Source organism: Indicator indicator, chromosome 4 (genome assembly GCF_027791375.1).
Source record: "Indicator indicator isolate 239-I01 chromosome 4, UM_Iind_1.1, whole genome shotgun sequence".
Taxonomy (NCBI): domain Eukaryota; kingdom Metazoa; phylum Chordata; class Aves; order Piciformes; family Indicatoridae; genus Indicator; species Indicator indicator.
In genome coordinates this window covers 13092500-13112538 of record NC_072013.1, presented here as the reverse complement: position 1 = coordinate 13112538, position 20039 = coordinate 13092500, and the positions used below count along the sequence as shown (strand labels likewise).

The 20039-nt window shown below is 51.6% G+C and overlaps 1 protein-coding gene across 1 annotated transcript; it reads left to right on the top strand.

The window, feature by feature from the left end:
- Positions 1-323: 323 nt before the first annotated feature.
- On the top strand, positions 324-18409 carry APIP (APAF1 interacting protein). Its single transcript, XM_054400425.1, has 8 exons — positions 324-363; positions 2003-2103; positions 5619-5667; positions 7344-7461; positions 8461-8596; positions 14212-14379; positions 14577-14696; positions 17641-18409. The coding sequence occupies exons 1-7, from the start codon at positions 325-327 to the stop codon at positions 14674-14676; spliced, it is 711 nt and encodes a 236-aa protein (XP_054256400.1). The 5' UTR covers position 324; the 3' UTR covers positions 14677-14696; positions 17641-18409.
- The last annotated feature ends 1630 nt before the right edge of the window (positions 18410-20039 follow it).

The window sequence follows — 20039 nt, the reverse complement described above, 5'->3', positions numbered from 1 at the left end:
CCGTGGCTTCTCGGTTACCCTCCCGCTCGGCTCTGAGTGCTTCTATCCCCGCCAGTACAAGCAAACGCCCACCGCAGACGCACTCGCGCCTCAGCCCTCTTTGCTTGTTCCACCTTCCCTGAGGTACGCCCGTAGTTCCTTTCCATCTACTGGCCCTCTCCTGCCTTTCCGACCCGAGGGGAGGTAGCAAGTCTCTCCATCCCACCCCCGCCACTCCGCCGCCCAGAGCATCGGTCGAGTCCACGTCCTCTATCGGGGACAGGCAGGCAGTAGGGCGCACCTGCGCGGTAGCCGAGAGAAGCCCCCGGGCAGGACCCCGGCGTCATGGCGGCACCCACCGCCAACGACTGCGGCACCGCGCAGGTAATGAGGCTTCGCACAGCCCCTCAGGCTGTGTGCGCTCCAAAGGGCAAGTGCTGAATTCTGCCCGTGGGGAGGCATAATCCCTGCACCAGTATGGGTTAGGGGCTAACCTGCTGGAGAGCAGCGCTGCGGAGAAGGACTTGGGAGTGCTGGTGGGGATCCCGTGAGCCGGCAATGTGTCCTGGGGGGCGTCAAAAAGAGTGTGGCCAGCAGGTCGAGGGACGATCTCCTGCCCTTGTGCCCTAGTGAGGCCACATACGGAGTTCTGGGTCCAGCTGTGGGCTTCTCAGTTCAAAAGAGACAGGAAACTACTGGAGAGAGTCCACTGGAGGCTGCTAAGATGCTGAAGGAGCTGAAGCGTCTCTTTGATGTGGAAAGGTTGAGAGCTTTGGGGCTGTTTAGCCTGGAGAAGAGCAGCCTGATCAATGCTGATCGATAGCTAAAGGGTGGAGATCAAGAGGATGGGGCTAGGTTCTTTTCAGTAGTGCCCAGTGGCAGGACCAGGGCCAGTGGGCACAAACTTGAGCACAGGTGGTTTTATGTAGGCATAAGGAAAAACTTCTTTGCTGTGAGGGTGCTGGAGCCCTGGAGAGGAGCAAAAGGAGTTGTGTTACTGTGTAAAATGTCACAGAGGTAAAAGGGAAGAATGTCTTCTTTCTGTCCTTAAGTTTTTGGTAAATCACGAGTTTCAGCAAGCAAGGCTTAGGTTAGGCATTAAGAAAATATTTGTAATCAGGGACAGTTGAACAGATTGCCAAAGGAGTTGGTGACTGGCATTGGAGCTTTTAAAGATCAGGTTAAAGTAGGAGATTCCAAACCTGGTCAAACTTGCTCCAGGATGCCTTCCTTCTCCATCACTTCACCCTGCCTCCCACACAACCACTGCCACTGCTCATGCTTCTTTCTCCCATGTTTCTGCCACTGCATCCCCACACCTGCTTCTGCAAGTCCAGCACCAAGTGGAAGCATTTTCCTGTGGTGTGCAACTCCCTGTGGCAGCTGCAATAAGCTGCCAGTGGTCTGTTTGCTGCATTTAACAAAACCTCTGCTTGCTGGCATTGAGAGCCAGGAGACAGTCTTGAGGAAGTCCTAATACCACTTGGCTTATGTCTTATAGTCCTCAGACCATCAAGGTCTGAAGTGTTCAACTTTAGCCTTTCAGTCCTCTTGGAAGGGTTCTTTCCTGGGCATCAATGCCTGATCTGAGCAGCAGAGCCACTGATTACTTGCCATTTTTTAAAAACTATTAAAGCTTCAAATTGCTGCAAATTTGTCAGTGTTAGATCCATTTATCTTTTTTTTTTTTTTTTCTTGTGCTGACTTAATCTCACTGCTGTAACACCTGTGGGCCACTGCACTTGAATTACTCGGGGGTGAGACCTTCCCTGTGAAGGACAATCAGATCTGCATTTGACTGGGGAGTGTTCTTTGTTCCTTTCAAGGTGTGAATGGCCCCGGCAGAGTGCAGTGGGCATTGTGCAAACATGCAGGCACTGTGTAACTGGGGTGGATGAGCAGAGATCAGACTGCCACACTGCAGGCTGGAAGTGCTGCTCCTCTGAACCCTGCTGCAGAACTGAAACTCGGGTCTTATCATGTTTGGGATGGGTTTAAATTGCTTGCTTTTATTTCTTTCTAGGACAAGTTACATCCAAGGAATCTTATCCCAGAGCTTTGCAGACTATTTTATGGCTTAGGCTGGGTAACAGGAACTGGTGGAGGAATCAGCTTAAAACATGGGTGAGTAAAGATGGAACAGAATTAATGTGGTGGTGAGAGACAGGGTGGCTGTGTGTAGGGGTGGGAGAGGGCAATTCCATGAGAAGAGTTAGAAAGGCAGGAACAAGTAAGAAGCTGGAAGAGGAAATGAACAGTACCCAAAAGGTAACCTGCAGAAGGGAGGTGGTGGTCTGAGTTAATTACTGCAGTAGTCCAGTGGAGAGAGAGAGCTGCAGAGGGACTTGTCCTGTGGAGAGAGAGCTGCAGAGGGACTTGTCCTGTGGAGAGAGAGCTGCAGAGGGACTTGTCCTGTGGAGAGAGAGCTGCAGAGGGACTTGTCCAGTGGAGAGAGAGCTGCAGAGGGACTTGTCCTGTGGAGAGAGAGCTGCAGAGGGACTTGTCCAGTGGAGAGGGAGCTGCAGAGGGACTTGTCCTGTGGAGAGAGAGAGCTGCAGAGGGACTTGTCCAGTGGAGAGAGAGCTGCAGAGGGACTTGTCCTGTGGAGAGAGAGCTGCAGAGGGACTTGTCCTGTGGAGAGAGAGCTGCAGAGGGACTTGTCCGGTGGAGAGAGAGCTGCAGAGGGACTTGTCCTGTGGAGAGAGAGCTGCAGAGGGACTTGTCCAGTGGAGAGAGAGCTGCAGAGGGACTTGTCCAGTGGAGAGAGAGCTGCAGAGGGACTTGTCCTGTGGAGAGAGAGCTGCAGAGGGACTTGTCCAGTGGAGAGAGAGCTGCAGAGGGACTTGTCCTGTGGAGAGAGAGCTGCAGAGGGACTTGTCCAGTGGAGAGAGAGCTGCAGAGGGACTTGTCCTGTGGAGAGAGAGCTGCAGAGGGACTTGTCCTGTGGAGAGAGAGCTGCAGAGGGACTTGTCCTGTGGAGAGAGAGCTGCAGAGGGACTTGTCCAGTGGAGAGAGAGCTGCAGAGGGACTTGTCCTGTGGAGAGAGAGCTGCAGAGGGACTTGTCCAGTGGAGAGAGAGCTGCAGAGGGACTTGTCCAGTGGAGAGAGAGCTGCAGAGGGACTTGTCCAGTGGAGAGAGAGCTGCAGAGGGACTTGTCCAGTGGAGAGAGAGCTGCAGAGGGACTTGTCCAGTGGAGAGAGAGCTGCAGAGGGACTTGTCCAGTGGAGAGAGAGCTGCAGAGGGACTTGTCCAGTGGAGAGAGAGCTGCAGAGGGACTTGTCCAGTGGAGAGAGAGCTGCAGAGGGACTTGTCCTGTGGAGAGAGAGCTGCAGAGGGACTTGTCCTGTGGAGAGAGAGCTGCAGAGGGACTTGTCCTGTGGAGAGAGAGCTGCAGAGGGACTTGTCCAGTGGAGAGGGAGCTGCAGAGGGACTTGTCCAGTGGAGAGGGAGCTGCAGAGGGACTTGTCCAGTGGAGAGGGAGCTGCAGAGGGACTTGTCCAGTGGAGAGGGAGCTGCAGAGGGACTTGTCCAGTGGAGAGGGAGCTGCAGAGGGACTTGTCCAGTGGAGAGAGAGCTGCAGAGGGACTTCCTCCTGTCTATTTCCTGTCCTCAGCTAAGGTAAATAAAGTTGCATTTAAAGAACAGTGCAGTCCTCCTGGTTCAGTTCACTGACAGTGGAATTTAGAAGGCCTTTCACCAGGCACCACCTTTCATATGCTCTGCTTAGAGCAGAGGAGTCCCACCCTTAACCATATGCAGGCAAGAAAGGATCTGCTGGAGAGAATCCAGAAGAGAGCTACTACAGTGACTGGGGGACTGGAACATCTCTGCTGTGAAGAGAGACTGAGAGCCCTGGGGCTGTTTAGTCTGGAGAAGAGAAGGCTGAGAGGGATCTGATCAATGCCTATCAATAGCTGAGGGGTGGGGGTCAGGATGAAGGAGCCAGGCTCTGTTTGGTGGTGCCCAGTGACAGGACAAGGAACCACAGGGTACAAGCTGGAACCCAGGAGGTTCCACCTCAACACGAGGAGACACTTCTGTATGGGGAGGGTACAGGAGCCCTGCAGCAGGCTGCCCAGAGAGGTTGTGGAGTCTCCTTCTCTGGAGACCTTCCAAGCCCACCTGGCTGTGTTCCTGTGTGACCTGCCCTGGGGGCTCCTGCTCTGGCAGGGGGGCTGGACTGGATGATCTGTAACTGGGCTCGTTGTTCACTAGATGTCTCTGTGCTCCTGGATTTAGTGTGTTCCTCTTGACACTACAGAGTGATTTACAATTGGCTAAGATAATCTGAGTCTGGGTTTGTTGTTTGCTTTGGTTTTTTTTTCTTTTTTTTTTTCTATTTTTGCTATTGCTGAAAAGACTTCAGAAAATACCTTAAAGTCATTTTAATTTAAAGCCATTTTTGGAAGCCTTTGTTCATGTAAACCTGGCAAGGTTTACATGAAGAAGATGCTCTTCTACTTGGATTTCAGTCCTTTAATTGCATTGACTTCAGTGTTGTGCTTTTCTCAATAGAAATAAATAGAGAAATGCATTAAACCCCTAAAGTGCACAGTTCAACCCCAAGAGTACTTGCACTGGAGAACAGCACAGATAATTAATTAATTTGATTATAGGTGCTGACTGGATTTTTAACTCAGGGGTTTGTTACATCTTTTGTCAGAGCTCAACACCTGCTTGCAGTTTCTCGTTGTTCCCTTTTTATTTGGAATTCCAGGGACCTGGGATTCTTGCAGGGGGAAGCTGAGTGTTGTTCTTTGTAGGAGAAGTAAGGCTGTGTTTCACTGAGCCATAAAACAGTTCAGGTTGGAAGGGACCTCAGAAATCATCCACTCCAGCTTCCTGCTGTGTGCAGGGACACCTCTCAACCAGACTCAGCTGCTCAAGGCCTCATCCAGCCTGGCTTTGAACACCCCCAGGGAAGAGGCATCCCCAGCCTTCCTGGGCAGCCTGTTCCAGAGTCTCACCACCCTCACCCTGAAGAACTCAGCTCCAGTCTAACCCTGCACTTCCTCAGCTTCCAACCATTCCCCTTTGTCCTGTCTCTAGACACCTTCATAGAAAATGGAAACTCCCTCTGCAGCTTTCCTGTAGGATCCCTTCAGGTGTTAGAAGGCAGCTCTAAGGTCCTCTTGGAGCCTTCTCTTCTCCAGGCTGAACACCCCCAGCTCCCTCAGCCTGTCCTCAGAGCAGAGGTGCTCCAGCCCTTGGATCATCTTTGTGGCCTCCTCTGCACTCTCTCCAACGTCTCTATGTCCTTCTTATGCTGGGGACACCAGAACTGGAGGCAGGATTGGTGGTGGGGTGTCAGCAGAGCAGAGTTAAGGAGCAGAATCCCCTCTCTTGCCCTGCTTGGCCCAGGACAGGGTTTGCCCTGTGGGCTGTATGAGAGCAGTGGCAGCTCCTGTTCCTGTGAGTATTTCAGCTCTCTGGTCAAGTTGAAGGTTGGTTGTGTAGCCCCCCAAGTCTGAGGCCTCATCTGCCTTGGTTGTGATTTGTCTCTCCTTTGGGAACCATCCAGAGTGCCAGGCTGTGGGAGGTGCTGAAGCTGCTGTTTGCTGTTGGTGGGTGCAGAGCTCTCCTGCCTGTGCAGCAGCCTTCCTGTTCATCCATGTTCCCTCTTTGTGTCTTTCCTCAGGAATGAAATCTACATCGCTCCCTCAGGGGTCCAGAAGGAAAGGATACAGGTATGTCCAGCTGCATTTCTGCCTGGGAGCTCAGCCTGGCATGGATCCAAGTGCTTAGAGTCTCATTTCTCCTTGGGCCAAGTCAGCAGCTTGCTCTGCTGTTGGCTGCCTTACTGAAAACACAGAGGATTTTGCCACAGCTAACCAAGGTGCTGCAGTGCCCAGTGTGGATGGAGCCTCGATGGTTTCTTTGCTCTCACACAGCAGGCTCTGAGGTTTGGACCTGACTGAAATCCAGCTTTGTTCTTCACTAACCTTGAGTGGCTTTAGAGCTGTCTGGCTGCAGCTTCAAGTCACTGTGGCACGACACTCAGCTCTGAACTGGTCTTCATTGGAGTGATTACAAATCTTGGTCTTGATATTCTCAGTAAATGGGTGGGTTCTCCCCGTGAGAAGGTGACCTTCTCCCCAGGAGGTGACCTTCTCCCCATGAGGAGGTGACCTTCTCCCCAGGAGGTGACCTTCTCCCCAGGAGGTGACCTTCTCCCCATGAGAAGGTGACCTTCTCCCCAGGAGGTGACCTTCTCCCCAGGAGGTGACCTTCTCCCCATGAGAAGGTGACCTTCTCCCCAGGAGGTGACCTTCTCCCCATGAGAAGGTGATCTTGTCCATCTGTCTCCTTTCCAAAAAAAGCTCCAAAATGTTAGTGGAGGAGAGAATCATCACAGGATGGTTTGGATTGGAAGGGACCTTAAAGATCATCCAGTTCCAAACCCCCCCTGCCATGGGTAGGGACCCTTCCTACTATACCAGGTTGCTTAAAGCCCCATCCAACTGGGCTTTGAACACTTCCAGGCTTGGAGTCTCCACAGTTTCTCTGGGCAACCTGTTCCACTGTCTCACCACTCCCATCACAGGCAACAATTTCTTCCTGATGTCTAATCTAAATCCAGCTTCTTCCAGCTGGAAGCCATCACCCCTGTCACTGTGAGCCTCTGTAAAACACCCCTCCTGCAGACCTCCTTCACATACTGGAAGGCTTTTCCAGAGCCTTCTCTTCCCCAGGCCGAACAGCCCCAGCTCTAGACCTGAAGATCAGCATCAGCCATGGGGAGCACTGTGGGAAGGGGGAGCACAACCCCAGGGAGGCTCAGCAGGTAGAGTCAAGGTCTCCTCTGCCAGTTCCAGCTGCCTTAGCAGCAAGATTTGTTTCTGTCAGTTAAATCCCAGGGGCTGCTGATGCCCCCAGGGTGCTGTAACCCAACCATGCCTGCACATTATTGAACTCAAGATGAGCCCCCAGCTCTGTAGGGCAGAGGTGTATTCCCTTCAGGCACCTCAGGAGTTAAGTGTGCCAAGTTTGTTCACAGTCCTTGAGGAAGAAGGCAAATATCTGAAGGGTGGGTGTCAAGAAGAAGGGGCCAGGTTCTTTTCAGATAGGGCAAGGGGCAGTGGACACACACTGGAACCTGGGAAGTTCCAGCTCAACATGAGAAGAAACTTTTCACTGTGAGGATGCTGGAGCCCTGGAGCAGGCTGCCCAGAGAGGTTGTGGAGTCTCCTTCTCTGGAGACTTTCAACACCCAGCTGGATGTGTTTCTGTGTGACCTTCCCTGGGTGCTCCTGCTCTGGCAGTGGCTTGGACTCAATGATCTCCAGAGGTCCCTTCCAACCCCTAACATTCTGTGAGACACAACTCTTCAGGTGCTCACAGGTGACTCTCTCCTTTCTTACAGCCAGAAGATATGTTTGTGTGTGACTTGAGTGGACAGGACATCAGTGGTCCTCCCCTGCACAAGAAGCTGAAGAAGAGCCAGTGTACTCCTCTCTTCATGAATGCCTACAGGATGAGAGGTGCAGAGCAAGTGCCTCTAACAGGCCCTGCACAACTTCATATTCAATAGCACAGCCTTCAGGCAGGGGATCTCCAATGAAACAGACAGGGCTCTATTGATTTATTGAGGTGCAAATGAAATCTCTGTCCAGGGTCAGCCATGGTAACCTCCTCTGAGTCTCATTCACCTCCTAATTTTTGTAGGCAGCTCTAGCTGTGATCATAAAAGCACAGAATCACTGAGGCAGGAAAAGGCCTTTAAGATCATGGAGCCTAACCATAACCCAGCTACTATGACCACTAAAACCATGTCCTGAAGCATCACATCTACAGCTTCATGAACACATCCAGGGATGGTGACTCCACCACCTTCCTGGGCAGCCTGTTCCAACCCCTCACCACTGTCCAACCTAAACCTTCCCTGGCGCAACCTAAACCCATTTCCTATCATCATTAGAAGGGCACAGAGCTGTTGGAGAGAGTCCAGAGGAGGGAACAAAGATGATCCAAGGTCTGGAGCAGCTCTGCTCTGAGGACAGGCTGAGGGAGCTGGGGGTGTTCAGCCTGGAGAAGAGAAGGCTCCAGGGGGACCTTAGAGCTGCCTTCCAATACCTGAAGGGATTCTACAGGAAAGCTGCAGAGGGACTTCTCATGAGGGTGTCCAAGAGACAAGACAAGGGGGAACAGTTTGAAGCTGAGGGAGAGCAGGGTTAGACTGGAGCTGAGGAAGAAGTTCTTCAGGGTGAGGCTGGTGAGACTCTGGAACAGGCTGCCCAGGGAGGTTGTGGATGCCTCTTCCCTGGGGGTGTTCAAAGCCAGGCTGGATGAGGCCTTGAGCAGCAGAGTTCAGTTGAGAGCAGCAGAGTCCCTGCTGGAGCAGATGATCTCTAAGGTCCCATTCAGGCTGGGCCCTTCCATGATGCTATAAGATGAGTCAGGTCTGTCACTGACAGTTCCTTCACGAACACATTTCCAGATTAATTCAAAAGATACTTTTTGGTTTCTTGCTGTGTTCTCAGGGGCAGGTGCAGTGATCCATACTCACTCCAAGGCTGCTGTCATGGCTACCCTTCTGTACCCAGGGAGTGAGTTCATCATTACCCACCAGGAGATGATCAAAGGAATCCAGAAGTGTACCTCAGGAGGCTACCACCGGTACTGTCTCTGACACTGTGCTTGCTGTTGTCATCTTGCTTGGTCACTTGTTTTTTTCCAGTCAGAAATCACTGGAGTTGACTCTTAAAGTCTGTAAATGGTCTGCTGGAGAGCAGCTCTGGCAAAAGGGTCCTGGTAGATGGAAGGTTAACCATGAGCCAGCAATGTGCCCTTGTGTCCAACAAGGCCAAGGGCATCCTGGGCTGGATGAGAAGGGCTGTGGTGAGTAGGTCCAGAAAGATTCTCCTGCCCCTCTACTTTGCCCTGGTCAGGCCACATCTGGAATATTGCATCCAGTTCTGGGCTCCTCAGTTCAAGAACTGCTCAGTTCAGGGAACTGCTTGAAAGAGTCCAGCCCAGAGGCACAAAGCTGCTGCAGGCAGTGGAACATCTCCCTGTGAGGACAGGCTGAGGGAGCTTGGGGCTCTGGAGCTTGGAGCAGAGGAGCCTGAGGGCTGCCCTCATTGCTGGGGATGAAGATGTGCAGGGCAGTGAGGGGAGGACAGAGCCAGGCTCTGCTCAGGGATGTCCAAGGACAGCACAAGGGGCACTGGGGGCAAGCTGGAGCAGAGGAGGTGCCACAGGAACAGAAGGGAAAACTTTTTGACTGTGAGGGTGCTGGAGCCCTGGAGCAGGCTGCCCAGAGAGGTTGTGGAGTCTCCTTCTCTGGAGACTTTCCAACCTCACCTGGATGTGTTCCTGTGTGACCTGTGCTGGGTGCTCCTGCTCTGGCAGAGGGGTTGGACTGGATGAGCTCTGGAGGTGCTTTCCAACCTTCACATTCTGTGATCCTGTCAAACTATTAGGAATAAGAAGTAAGAAGACCTCTGAGCTAATCAGTCATTGGCTTTCCCTAAGAGGGTCTTTAAGCCTGTGGAAGAGTTCTGAGATAAAATCTTGCCATGTCAAGGGTGTTGTGGCCTGTTGAGCTTCAGAAGCCAATGAGCCCTGCCCTGACAGATCTCTCAGTAGCAGAGATGTTGCACAGCCCTACAATGTTCCACTGAAAGCAGAGCCAGCCAGCACTGGCTTGGATTGATAAGGTACAAACTACCTTTGGGTGGACTTCGTGTGGCATTGCCTGTGCTAGTTCAGGGCATGTTAAGAGAGTGGAGGATTTGAGCTTTGACTTGACAGCCTTTGAAAGCAAACTCAAATAAGCAGCTCATTAAAGCTCCTGTTATTACTGTTCAAGGGTGAGCTCTGAGCTAAGTGCTGAGTTATTCCAGAATATGTGTGATGGCTTGTTTGGAGGGCTCCACCCACGGAGTGTTGAGCTGGGATCTGCAAACAACATTTATGTAATACCTGACAGGTAGAGGAGAAATTGAAATGCTAAATTCTTTCCAGTTTTTGATGTTAATTTTTTTTTTTTTTTGGTAGCTCTCTGTTGCCCTTTGGCAAGGGAGCCTGCAGCATGTCTGCTGTGGGATTGTGTGCCTCGATTCACTTCTGGCTGACTTGCCAGCTCTGCCTTCTTGTCAGCAGCAGCATTTTGATTGTGAATGTGGTAAAAGGCACCCCTGATGCTGACTTGTCTAACAGCACTGCTTTAAAAAGAAAACACCCAGCAATGTTGTTTGGTGGACATGTGGTTTGAATTCTTAACCACTCCTCAGAGTTAGTCAGGAGACTTAGCACTGGTTTGGTTTCATAGCTCTCAGTTGTCCTGTGCCATCCTCTTCATGCTGCAGAAAAGCAAAAGCAATGGAAGCTGCAGATTGTATTCCTTAGGAAGCCTGCAGAATATTAAGAGTCACAGAATCCTTTAGACCTTCAAGATCATTGAGTCAAACCATTAACCCTACTCTACCAAGGGCACCACTAAGCCATACTCCCAAGTGCCACATCTGCACAGCTCTGAAACCCCTCCAGGGGTGGGGACTCCACCACCTCCCTGGGCAGCCTGTGCCAGTGCCTGACAACCCCTTCTGTGAAAAAATGCTTCCTAATGTCCAACCTAAACCTCCTTTGCTGCAGCTTGATGTCTTCCATGTTCCTCTAAAGTATCAGTTGGGTGGTTGATCCATGGGATCTGCCTGATGTAAGAACCATATCCTGGCTTTTCACTAATCTCAAGCTCTGCAAGGAGCCAAAGCTGTGCTCAGAGCCACCCCAGGCTGGTTCCACTGCCTTGCCTTGCACAAGGTGCCCTGAATTCAAAAGAAATTCAGGAGATTCTTTGCCTCAGTCTTTACTGCTCAGAGCAGCCCTCAGGAATCTCAGACACTGGAAGTAAGGGAGCAGAAGAGGAAGAAGGAATTGGTCAGTGAGGACTGGGTTAGAGATGGCTTTGGATGGAATGAAAATGCACACATCCCTGGGCCCTGCTGGGTGCACCCACAAGTGCTGAGGGAGCTGCTGCTGATGGTGCTGAGCCACTCCATCATTTCTGAGAGGTCATGGAGAACAGGGGAGGAGGTGTCTAAGGAACGGGAGAGGGCCAGTGGCACCGTAGGCTCCAAAAAGGGCAAGAAAAAAGATCCAGAAAACTCCAGACCAGTCAGCCTCACCTCCATCCCTGGAAAGGTGATGGAGCAGCTCATTCTGGAGGCCATCTCTAAGCACATGAAAAAAAAGAAGGTTATCAGGAGTAGCCAGCATGAATTCACTAAGGGATCACTTTGCCTGACCAATCTGATAGCCCTCTGTGAAGGCATGACAAAATGGGTAGATGAGGGGAGAGCAGTGGATGGTGTCTGCTGTGACTTCAGCAAGGCTTTGGAGACTTTCTCCCATCACACCCTCAGAGGTGAACTCAAGGAAAGTGGGTTAGATGAATGGCCCATGAGACAGGAGGTTCTACCTCAACATGAGGAGACACTTCTGTATAGTGAGGGTGGCAGAGCCCTGCAGCAGGCTGCCCAGAGAGGTTGTGGAGTCTCCTTCTCTGGAAACGAAATTTCCAAACCTACCTGGATGCATTCCTGTATGACCTGCCCTGGGTGACCCTGCTCTGGCAGTGGGGTTGGACTGGATGATCTCTGGAGATCCCTTCCAGCTCCTACTCTTCTGGGGTTCTGTGAGTAGAGAATGGGATCTTTAAAGAAAAGAGGCCGCTGATGTGTTGGATTTAATTCCAGAAGCCTTCTCTGGGAGTTTTCCAGGAGAGTGCTACAGATGGGATAATGACAAGTGTCTGTTGGCCTAAAGAGGAACCCAGTGAGGCCAGAACAGGTTCACCTTTAACTTCAGCAGAAGGAGAACAGATCTGTGGCAAATAGCTTTGAAAGTGCCACTCTGTCACAGGATATTTTTTGTATGAAGGTTTGGCTAAATGTGGGCTACTTATATTTCCATCAGACTAAAGAAAGAGCAAGTCTTCAGCTGGTCCAGAGTCCTCTTGGGGGTTCACAAGTATCAGTCCTTGATGAAAACCTCAGGGTGATGATTAGGAGTCAGCATCTACACCTGCCTCCAGGCTCAAGTAGAAAGCAGAACCCATGAAGTCCATCTCTCAGCTCCTTTGGCCTCACTAGTAGCAAAGAGTCCAGTTCTGGTTTGGGTGATCAGAACAGGTCAGAGTCAAAGCAAACTAGGGCACTGCAGTGTTTTTATGCAAGCTGCCAGGGGTGAGACCTTTTGGGTTTTCAGGATCTGCTCTGCTGGATTATTTTTAGCACCACTTTGCTCTCTTTGTTTCATTAAAGTGCTACTAGCACCCACTCCTGAAATATCTGTGTGATCTCAGTGATGGATTTCAGCCTGGACTGAGGATTTATTACATCTATTTAAACAAGTTTCTGCCAGTGTTAATTAAGGTTCAGCCAATGCCAAATATCCCAGTCCTCCTTCAGAAGAAACTCTTAGGCAAGTTGCTCTGAGGAACATGCATCATCTTGTCTTTGGAACTGGGGTTCTCAGGCTTGCTGAAGATCACATGTAGCCCACCAATGACTCCATCACAGACTGTTTTTCATCTCTTGACTCTGCTTTCTATTTATATGTCTTAGCAGGACAATCTTATTTCCAGGGGCTTTTTGGACTACCCAAAGGATTTTTTTCCCCTGCTCTCCAGCAGACAGCTTCATTTCCTCCTTCGCCGTGTGGTTCTTTGAAACGCTGTAATCTGAGATGCAGCTTGTAGGTGATGCCAGTGCATGATGAAGGGAGCCTGGGAAGGCTGTCAAGGGACCCAACAGCAAAGTGATGTGTGAACAAACAGCTACACCCAACACATGAAAGTGCTGTTTTGCTGTGCCCCAGATGGAGCGCAAGTGTTGCCAGCGCAGCAAAACGTATGGGTGTGAGAGGAGTTCCTGAGAGCTCCTCTGATACAGAGTGAACCTGATGAGAGAATGCGCTGAGAACCTGCTAACACCTTGGTGCAGAATGGGATCATGGAATCACAGAGTGGGAGGGATTGGAAGGGACCTCCAGAGATCATCCAGTCCAACCCCCCTGCCAGAGCAGGAGCACCCAGGGCAGGTCACACAGGAACACATCCAGGTGGGTTTGGAAAGCCTCCAGCAAAGAAGGCTCCACAGCCTCTCTGGGCAGCCTGCTCCAGGGCTCCAGCACCCTCAGAGAGGTGTCTCCTCATGTTGAGGTGGAATTTCCCGTGACTGAGTTTACGTCCATTGCCCCTCCTCCTATCACTGGGTACCACTGAAAAGAGCCTGGCTCCATCCTCCTGACAGCCACCCTGCAAAGAGTTACAGACATTGATCAGATCCCCTCCCAGCCTTCTTTTCTCCAGACTAAACAGCCCCAGGGCTCTCAGTCTTTCCTTGTAAGAGAGATGCTCCAGGCCCTTCATCATCCTCATAGTCTCCATTGGACTCTCTCCAGCGGATCCCTGTCTGTCTTGAATTGAGGAGCCCAGAACTGGAAACAGCATTCCAGGTGTGGTCTCAGCAGGGCAGGGCAGAGGTAGAGGAGCACTTCCCTAGACCTGCTGGACACACTTTTCTTGATACACCTGAGTATTGCCTTGGCCGCCTTGGCCACCAGGACACATTGCTGTCCCATGGACAACTTGCTATCAACCAGCTCTGCCAGCTTCTTCTCTGTGGAGCTGCTCTCCAGCAGGTCCCCCCCTCACCTGTCCTGATGCAGGGTGTTGTTCCTTCCCAGGTGCAGATCCTACTCTTATCCTTGTTGAACATCATGAGGTTCCCCTCTGCCCAGCTCTCCAGCCTGGCCAGGTCTGGCTGAATGGCAGCATGGCCTGATGGGTATCAGCCACCCCTCCCAGTTTGGTACCATCAGCAAACTGGCTTAGGGGACACTTCACCCTTCTAGGGGACACTTCACCCCTTCATCCAGGTTGTTGGTGAAGATACTGAACAAGGCTGGACCCAGCACTGACCCCTGGGGAACACCACTAGATAGGGGCCTCCAACTGGACTCTGCAACTGTTGGTCACGACCCTCCGGGCTCTGTTGGTTAGCCAGTTCTTGGTCCATCTCACTGTCTGCTCTTCTAAGCCACGCTTGCTGAGCTTTCCCATGAGGGTGTTATGGGAGACAGTGTCAAAAGCCTTGCTGAAGTCAAGGCAGACAACGTCCACTGCTCTCCCCACATCCGCCCGTTCGGTCGTTCCTCCTGAAGGAGAAGTTTCCTATGTCCGCAGACAGCACTGGTTTGAAATCCCTCATCCATTTCTCTTTCAGCTATGATGATACGCTGGTGGTTCCCATTGTGGAGAACACCCCAGAAGAGCAGGATCTGAAGGAGAGGATGGCTCGTGCCATGGAAGAGTACCCAGACTCCTGCGCTGTGCTGGTCCGGCGGCACGGAGTCTACGTGTGGGGAGAGACGTGGGAGAAAGCCAAGACGATGTGAGTAGCGGTTGGGCATGGAGCAGCTTTTGCTGTCACACCTCACAGGTTCAGTGGCCTTCGAGGTAGGTGCATTTCCAACCCATGGGACAAGGGATTAGAAAACAGTAAGTTCTGGTCACACTGAATGTCTAGGGATTCTACCCCTGATTCTGCCACCATCAGCAGGGTGCAGAACTCTTCTCCTCTCGTTCCAGGTGTGAGTGTTATGACTACTTGTTCGATATCGCAGTGCAGATGAAGCAGCATGGCCTAGATCCTTCCAAGCATCCAGCAGGAGAAAATGGGATCGTGTAAATGACAACATCCACGTCCAGGTGTGGATTCTCTCTCTCACGGTGTGTTTGCAGGGAGAGGCTGCAGCTAACACTAACATAGAATCATGGAATTGTCAGGGTTGGAAGGGACCTCGAGGATCAGCCAGATCCAACCCCCCTGCCATGGACAGGGACACCTCACACTACAGCAGGTTGCTCACAGCCACATCCAGCCTGGCTGCAAAAACCTCCAGGGATGAGGCTTCCACCACCTCCCTGGGCAACCTGTTCCAGTGTCTCATCACCTTCATGGGGAAGAACTTCCTCTAACATCCAATCTGAATCTCCCCATTTCTAGTTTTACTCCATTCCCCCCAGTCCTATCACTCCCTGACATCCTAAGAAGTCCCTCCCCAGCTTTCTTCTAGCCTTCTTCAGATCCTGGAAGGCCACAAGAAGGTCTCCTGGGAGCCTTCTCTTCTCCAGACTGCACAGCCCCAACTCTCTCAGTCTGTCTCCATAGCAGAGTAGCTCCAGCCCTCTGCTCATCCTCATGGCCCTTCCCTGGACACATTCCACCACGTCCATATTCTTCTTGTAATAGGGGCTCCAGAACTAGCACCCCAGCCTGCTTTCCCACCCAAGAAACTTCAGTGTTGCACATCTCCCCCACCCCTCTCCCTTGGCACCACAAGTGTATCTATGCCTGAAACTATCCTCCCGTGCCACAGAGTGCAGCAAAAGGCTCTGCATTAAGAGTGAAGTATGTCCTGTGCATGCCTCAGCACCTGTGGGCAGCGTGGGGTGTAGCTGCCTCTGCAAACTAAACTCTTACCAGGGAAGGGGCAGTGGAGAAAATAGACCCAGGCTTTGCAAGCTCACCTATACAAAGATGCTCAACCACCACCTTTGAGCAGCTTTGAGTTCAGTCTGTCTCAGTGGTTATTACTTAGATGGTGGGTTGGGGTTTGTTGTTTCCTTCAGCAAAAACATTTGGTTGCAAGTTGATTTAGCTTTGTTGATTCCTGGCCCCATGTGTCCAGTCTGCTAATGCAGCTGGGCTCAAAGGTGTGCAGGTTTCCATAACTAGTGTTTTACAGTGAAAGCACAGAGGTAATGTGATCAGAATCCCAAAAAGGTAGGGGTTGGAAGGGCCCTCCAGAGATCATCCAGTCCAGACCAGCAGGTCAGCATAGAGCTGGTCACACAGGATTGTGTCTCCACAGAAGGAGACTCCACAACTGCTTGGGGTGGCTTTTCTTCCTAGCCTGATGTGAGGCTAGGAAGATGTGTTTGCACAGTGCAGCAGTAACTTAATAAAAACCTTCTAGACCCAGATCTTCATCCTTCCCTGCTCCATACATCAGTACTCCTAACACACCTGGCCTGATTGCTCCATCTTGTAGTCTTACAGGACTTGTGAAAAAGTCAGGGCCTAGACTTTGCCATCCCAGGGCATAAAACTGAGACATTCACAGATTCACAGAATGGTAGGGGTTGGAAGGGACTGCCCTCTGTTCCAACCCCATTGCCAGAGCAGGATCACCCAGGGCAGGTCACACAGGAATGCATCCAGGTATGTTTGGAAAGTCTCCAGAGAAGGAGACTTCACAGCCTCTCTGCACAGCCTGCTCCTGGGCTCCAGCACCCTCACGCTAAGGAATTGTTTCCTGATGTCTAAGTGAAACTTCCTAGGTTCCAGTTTGCACCCATCACCCTTTGTCCTGTCACTGGGCACCACTGAGAAGAGTCTGGCCCCATTCTCTTGCCCCCCACCCTTTAGCTCCTGCTGAGCATTGATCAGATCCCCTCTCAGGCTGCTTTTCTCCAGGGTAAACAGCCCCAGAGCTCTCAGCCTCTCCTTGTCAGAGATGCTTCAGCCCCCTCAGCATCTTTGTGGCCTTCCACTGGACTGTCTCAAGTAGTTCCCTGTCACTCTTGAACTGAGCAGCCCAAAACAGGACCAAGTACTGTGGCCTCACCAGAGCAGAGTAGAGAGGGAGGAGAACTTCCCTAGACCTGTTGCTCATACTCTTAATGAACCCTGGGATCCCATTAGTCTTCTTGTCCCCAGGGGCACATTCCTGGCCTATGGTGAGCTTGATTCCCACCAGCACTCCCAGGTCCTTCTCCACAGAGCTGCTTTCAAGGAGGTCATCCCCCAGAGTGGTTCAGGCAGGACTTCTGATGAAGGAGCTCACAGAAGCAACACACAGCTTGGCATGGCAGGACACAGTGGTGGAGTCACGTGTCAGGGGCTGGGAGCCTGGAAGTCTCAGCAAGCTTAAAGGTAGCAGTCCTGGCGTTGTCAGGAAGATGCTAGGCCAAGTGCAGGGCTGATTGCACAGAACAGAGTAACTCACTGCACACATGTGGCCCACCAGGTGATTGCCTCCAGCCTCCCAGAAGAGCTGACAAATGGCAGCTCAGGCAGCATGAGCCTAGAGCAAACAGGGCCCTGGGTCCTTGTGCCCACAGTGGAGCAGGAAGCAGCAGGACAGGAGGCTTGCTGTCAAGTGAGTGTCTGTGTGAGCAGCTGTTTGGAGTCACCACTTCTGCACAGAGCTACCTCATGGACTGCAAGAACCACGAGGGTGCCCAGTGACAGGACAAGGACCAACAGGAACAAGCTGGAGCCCAGGAGGTTCCACCTCAACACAAGGAGACACTTCTGTATGGTGAGGGTGCTGGAGCCCTGCAGCAGGCTGCCCAGAGAGGTTGTGGAGTCTCCTCCTCTGGGGACATTCCAAACCCAGCTGGATGTGTCCCTGTGTGACCTGCCCTGGGTGCTCCTGCTCTGGCAGGGGGGTTGGACTGGATGATCTCTGGAAGTCCCTTCCAGCCCCTGACATTCTGTGATCCATGTCTAAAATTGCTCCTCAGACCCTGCAGTTCAACAGGCAGGGCTTAGAGAGTGGCATTAATATTTATTCCTCTGCCTGTTTCCTATGACTAAATCCCTGGGTTTAGAAGAGTTTCACTTTGCTCTTGTCTCTCTTCACAGGTTTCTTAGCTGCTGGTGGCAGCTCCAGACTCTCCCTCATGCTGTCAGCACCAGAAGGTGGTGCTGATTGACAGATGTGAGCAGTCTGGTAAAACACAGCCAAGAAAAGGAGACTTAAACAAAACAAGAACTGAACCATGCCTTGCTACTTCTGAATCCTGTCAAATGCCACAAGAGGAGGGATGAAAATTCAGGTGCAAAACCAAGATTTTGGGAAAAAGCTACAGGGAACTAATGTGACATTTTGTTGATGGGCTTTAAAAATCCACATTTCAGCAACCTGCACTTCAGCTGCTGCATCATTTGACATGTTCTAGCTCCCAGCTGCTGAGGCATATGGTGGCCTTTATTTTTCAGGGGAGAAACAGAGAGGATCACCCTTTAATTAGAAGTTAGATATAAAGCTTAAAACCTGACTTCAAGAGCTGGTTCATTCATGCCACAGGGAGGGGGTTTAAATCCAGCCTGCTGCATATGTGCTTTGAAATGTTCTTCAATGTCGTCGTCATGAATAGGAAACAGAATTTCACAGCTTGCACTTGGAAGCCCTTGATGAGAGGCTGCTCTTGCCTTGTCTGCCTTTTAACCTTCACTGTCAATGAGATTTTGTTGGTGGCCACTCTGAACAAGCTGTTGGTGATGGTTTAGCTCATGTCCTGGTGTTAGCTCATAGGCTGGACTTGATGATCTCAGAGGTCTTTTCCAGCCTCAATAATTCTGTGATTCTGTGATTCTGTGATGTGTGCTCAGCCAGCCTGAGGGAGAGTTCATCAAACTGCTGATTAAATCATGATCTCACCTATTTATGTGCCTTAGTGTCTTCTTTCCAAATCTCCTGCAGTGCCCCCCAGTAGCACCAGCCTGAGCCTTGACTGACCAACTTCCTGACTGAATATGGAGAGCCAAGACAGGATGAGCACCAACTGACCTTATTTGCTAGGGGCTATGCATTCCCACATCTTCACCTTGCATCATCTCTGGCTCTTTCTTGAGCTGCTGTGAGGTGAAGTAAGTTTCAAAGTAAGAGAAGAGTGCTGTGGGACTGGGGGGAAGAACATTATCCTATTGTTTCCTAAGGAAAGCCACTGGTAAAAACTTGAATCAGTTCAGAGGTGAGCCAAAAGAGAAGCAGAGCTGGGGCAGAAGAGTTGAAGCCAGAGCTGGCAGACAGCACTTGCCCCATTTCATTGGGACTGTTCAGACTTACTTAGCTACTTGTTCACAGGCATCTCCTGAAGGGTTCAGGGAGAACTGAAATCTGTGGAAAGTATTCTGCTGAACCAAGAGATCCTGACGAAGCAGCTTCTTCTATTTTCCCCCACTGCTGAGCACTGACCTCTCTGTGGTTTATGTCTGAACACTGATTGTAGCACAACATGGGAGCAGTGCTGTTCAATGTCTTCATCAGTGACACAGAGAGTGAGACTGAGGCACCCTCAGCACGTCTGCAGATGACACCAAGCTGAGTGCTGTGGTTGCTAAGTCTGAAGGACAGAGGCACCTGGACAGGATGAGGAGAACCTCCTGAGGTTCAACAAGGCAAAGTGCAAGGTCCTGCACCTAGGTCAGAGCAATCCTGGAGATCAGTCCAGGCTGGGGGATGATAAGAATGAGAGCAGCCCTGCAGAGAAGGACTTGGGGTGCTGGGGGGGGAGAAGCTGGACATGAGGCAGCAATGGGCACTTGCAACACAGAAGGCAAATGGTAGCCTGGGCTGCATCCAAAGCAGTGTGGCCAGAGAAGGGGAGAGAGGATTCTGCCCCTCTGCTCTGCTGAGACCTCACCTGCAGTGCTGTGTCCAGCTCTGGAGCCCTCAATATAGGAAGGACATGGACCTGATGGAGAGGCCCCAGAGGAGGCCACCAAGATGATCAGGGGCTGGAGCAGCTCTGCTGTGAGGACAGGCTGAGGGAGCTGGGGGTGTTCAGCCTGGAGAAGAGAAGGCTCCAGGCAGACCTAAGAGCAGCCTGCCAGGACCTGAAGGGGGCTCCAAGAAGGCTGCAGAGGGACTGCTTGCAAAGGCCTGCAGGGACAGGACAAGGGACAACGGTTTGAAATGAGAGCAGAGCAGATTTAGGTTGGATGTGAGGAACAAGTTTTGCACCAGGAGGGTGTAGGGACACTGCAAGAGGTTGCTGAGAGAGGGAGTTGAGGCCCCATGCCTGGAGAGGTCAGGCCGGAGAAGGCTGTGAGCAACCTGCTGTAGTGGAGGATGTCCCTGCTGACTGCAGGGGGGTTGGACTGGATGACCTTTGGAGGTCACTTCCAACCCAAACCATTCTGTGAGTCTCTGTGCCCTGGGTCTCTAGCTGGTGGTAATTGCATTGTGCTGAGCTTGTGCCACAAACAGCCTCTTTGGCTCGCTGGGTGTTCATTCCCCATGGACAGTCTGGCCCTAG

Coding starts and splice junctions, on each gene's coding strand:
- APIP (XM_054400425.1), top strand. CDS start 325: ATGGCGGCACCCACCGCCAACGACTGCGGCACCGCGCAG. Junction 5,668..7,343: donor TCCAGAAGGAAAGGATACAG/GTATGTCCAGCT, acceptor CCTTTCTTACAG/CCAGAAGATATGTTTGTGTG. Junction 7,462..8,460: donor GAATGCCTACAGGATGAGAG/GTGCAGAGCAAG, acceptor CTGTGTTCTCAG/GGGCAGGTGCAGTGATCCAT.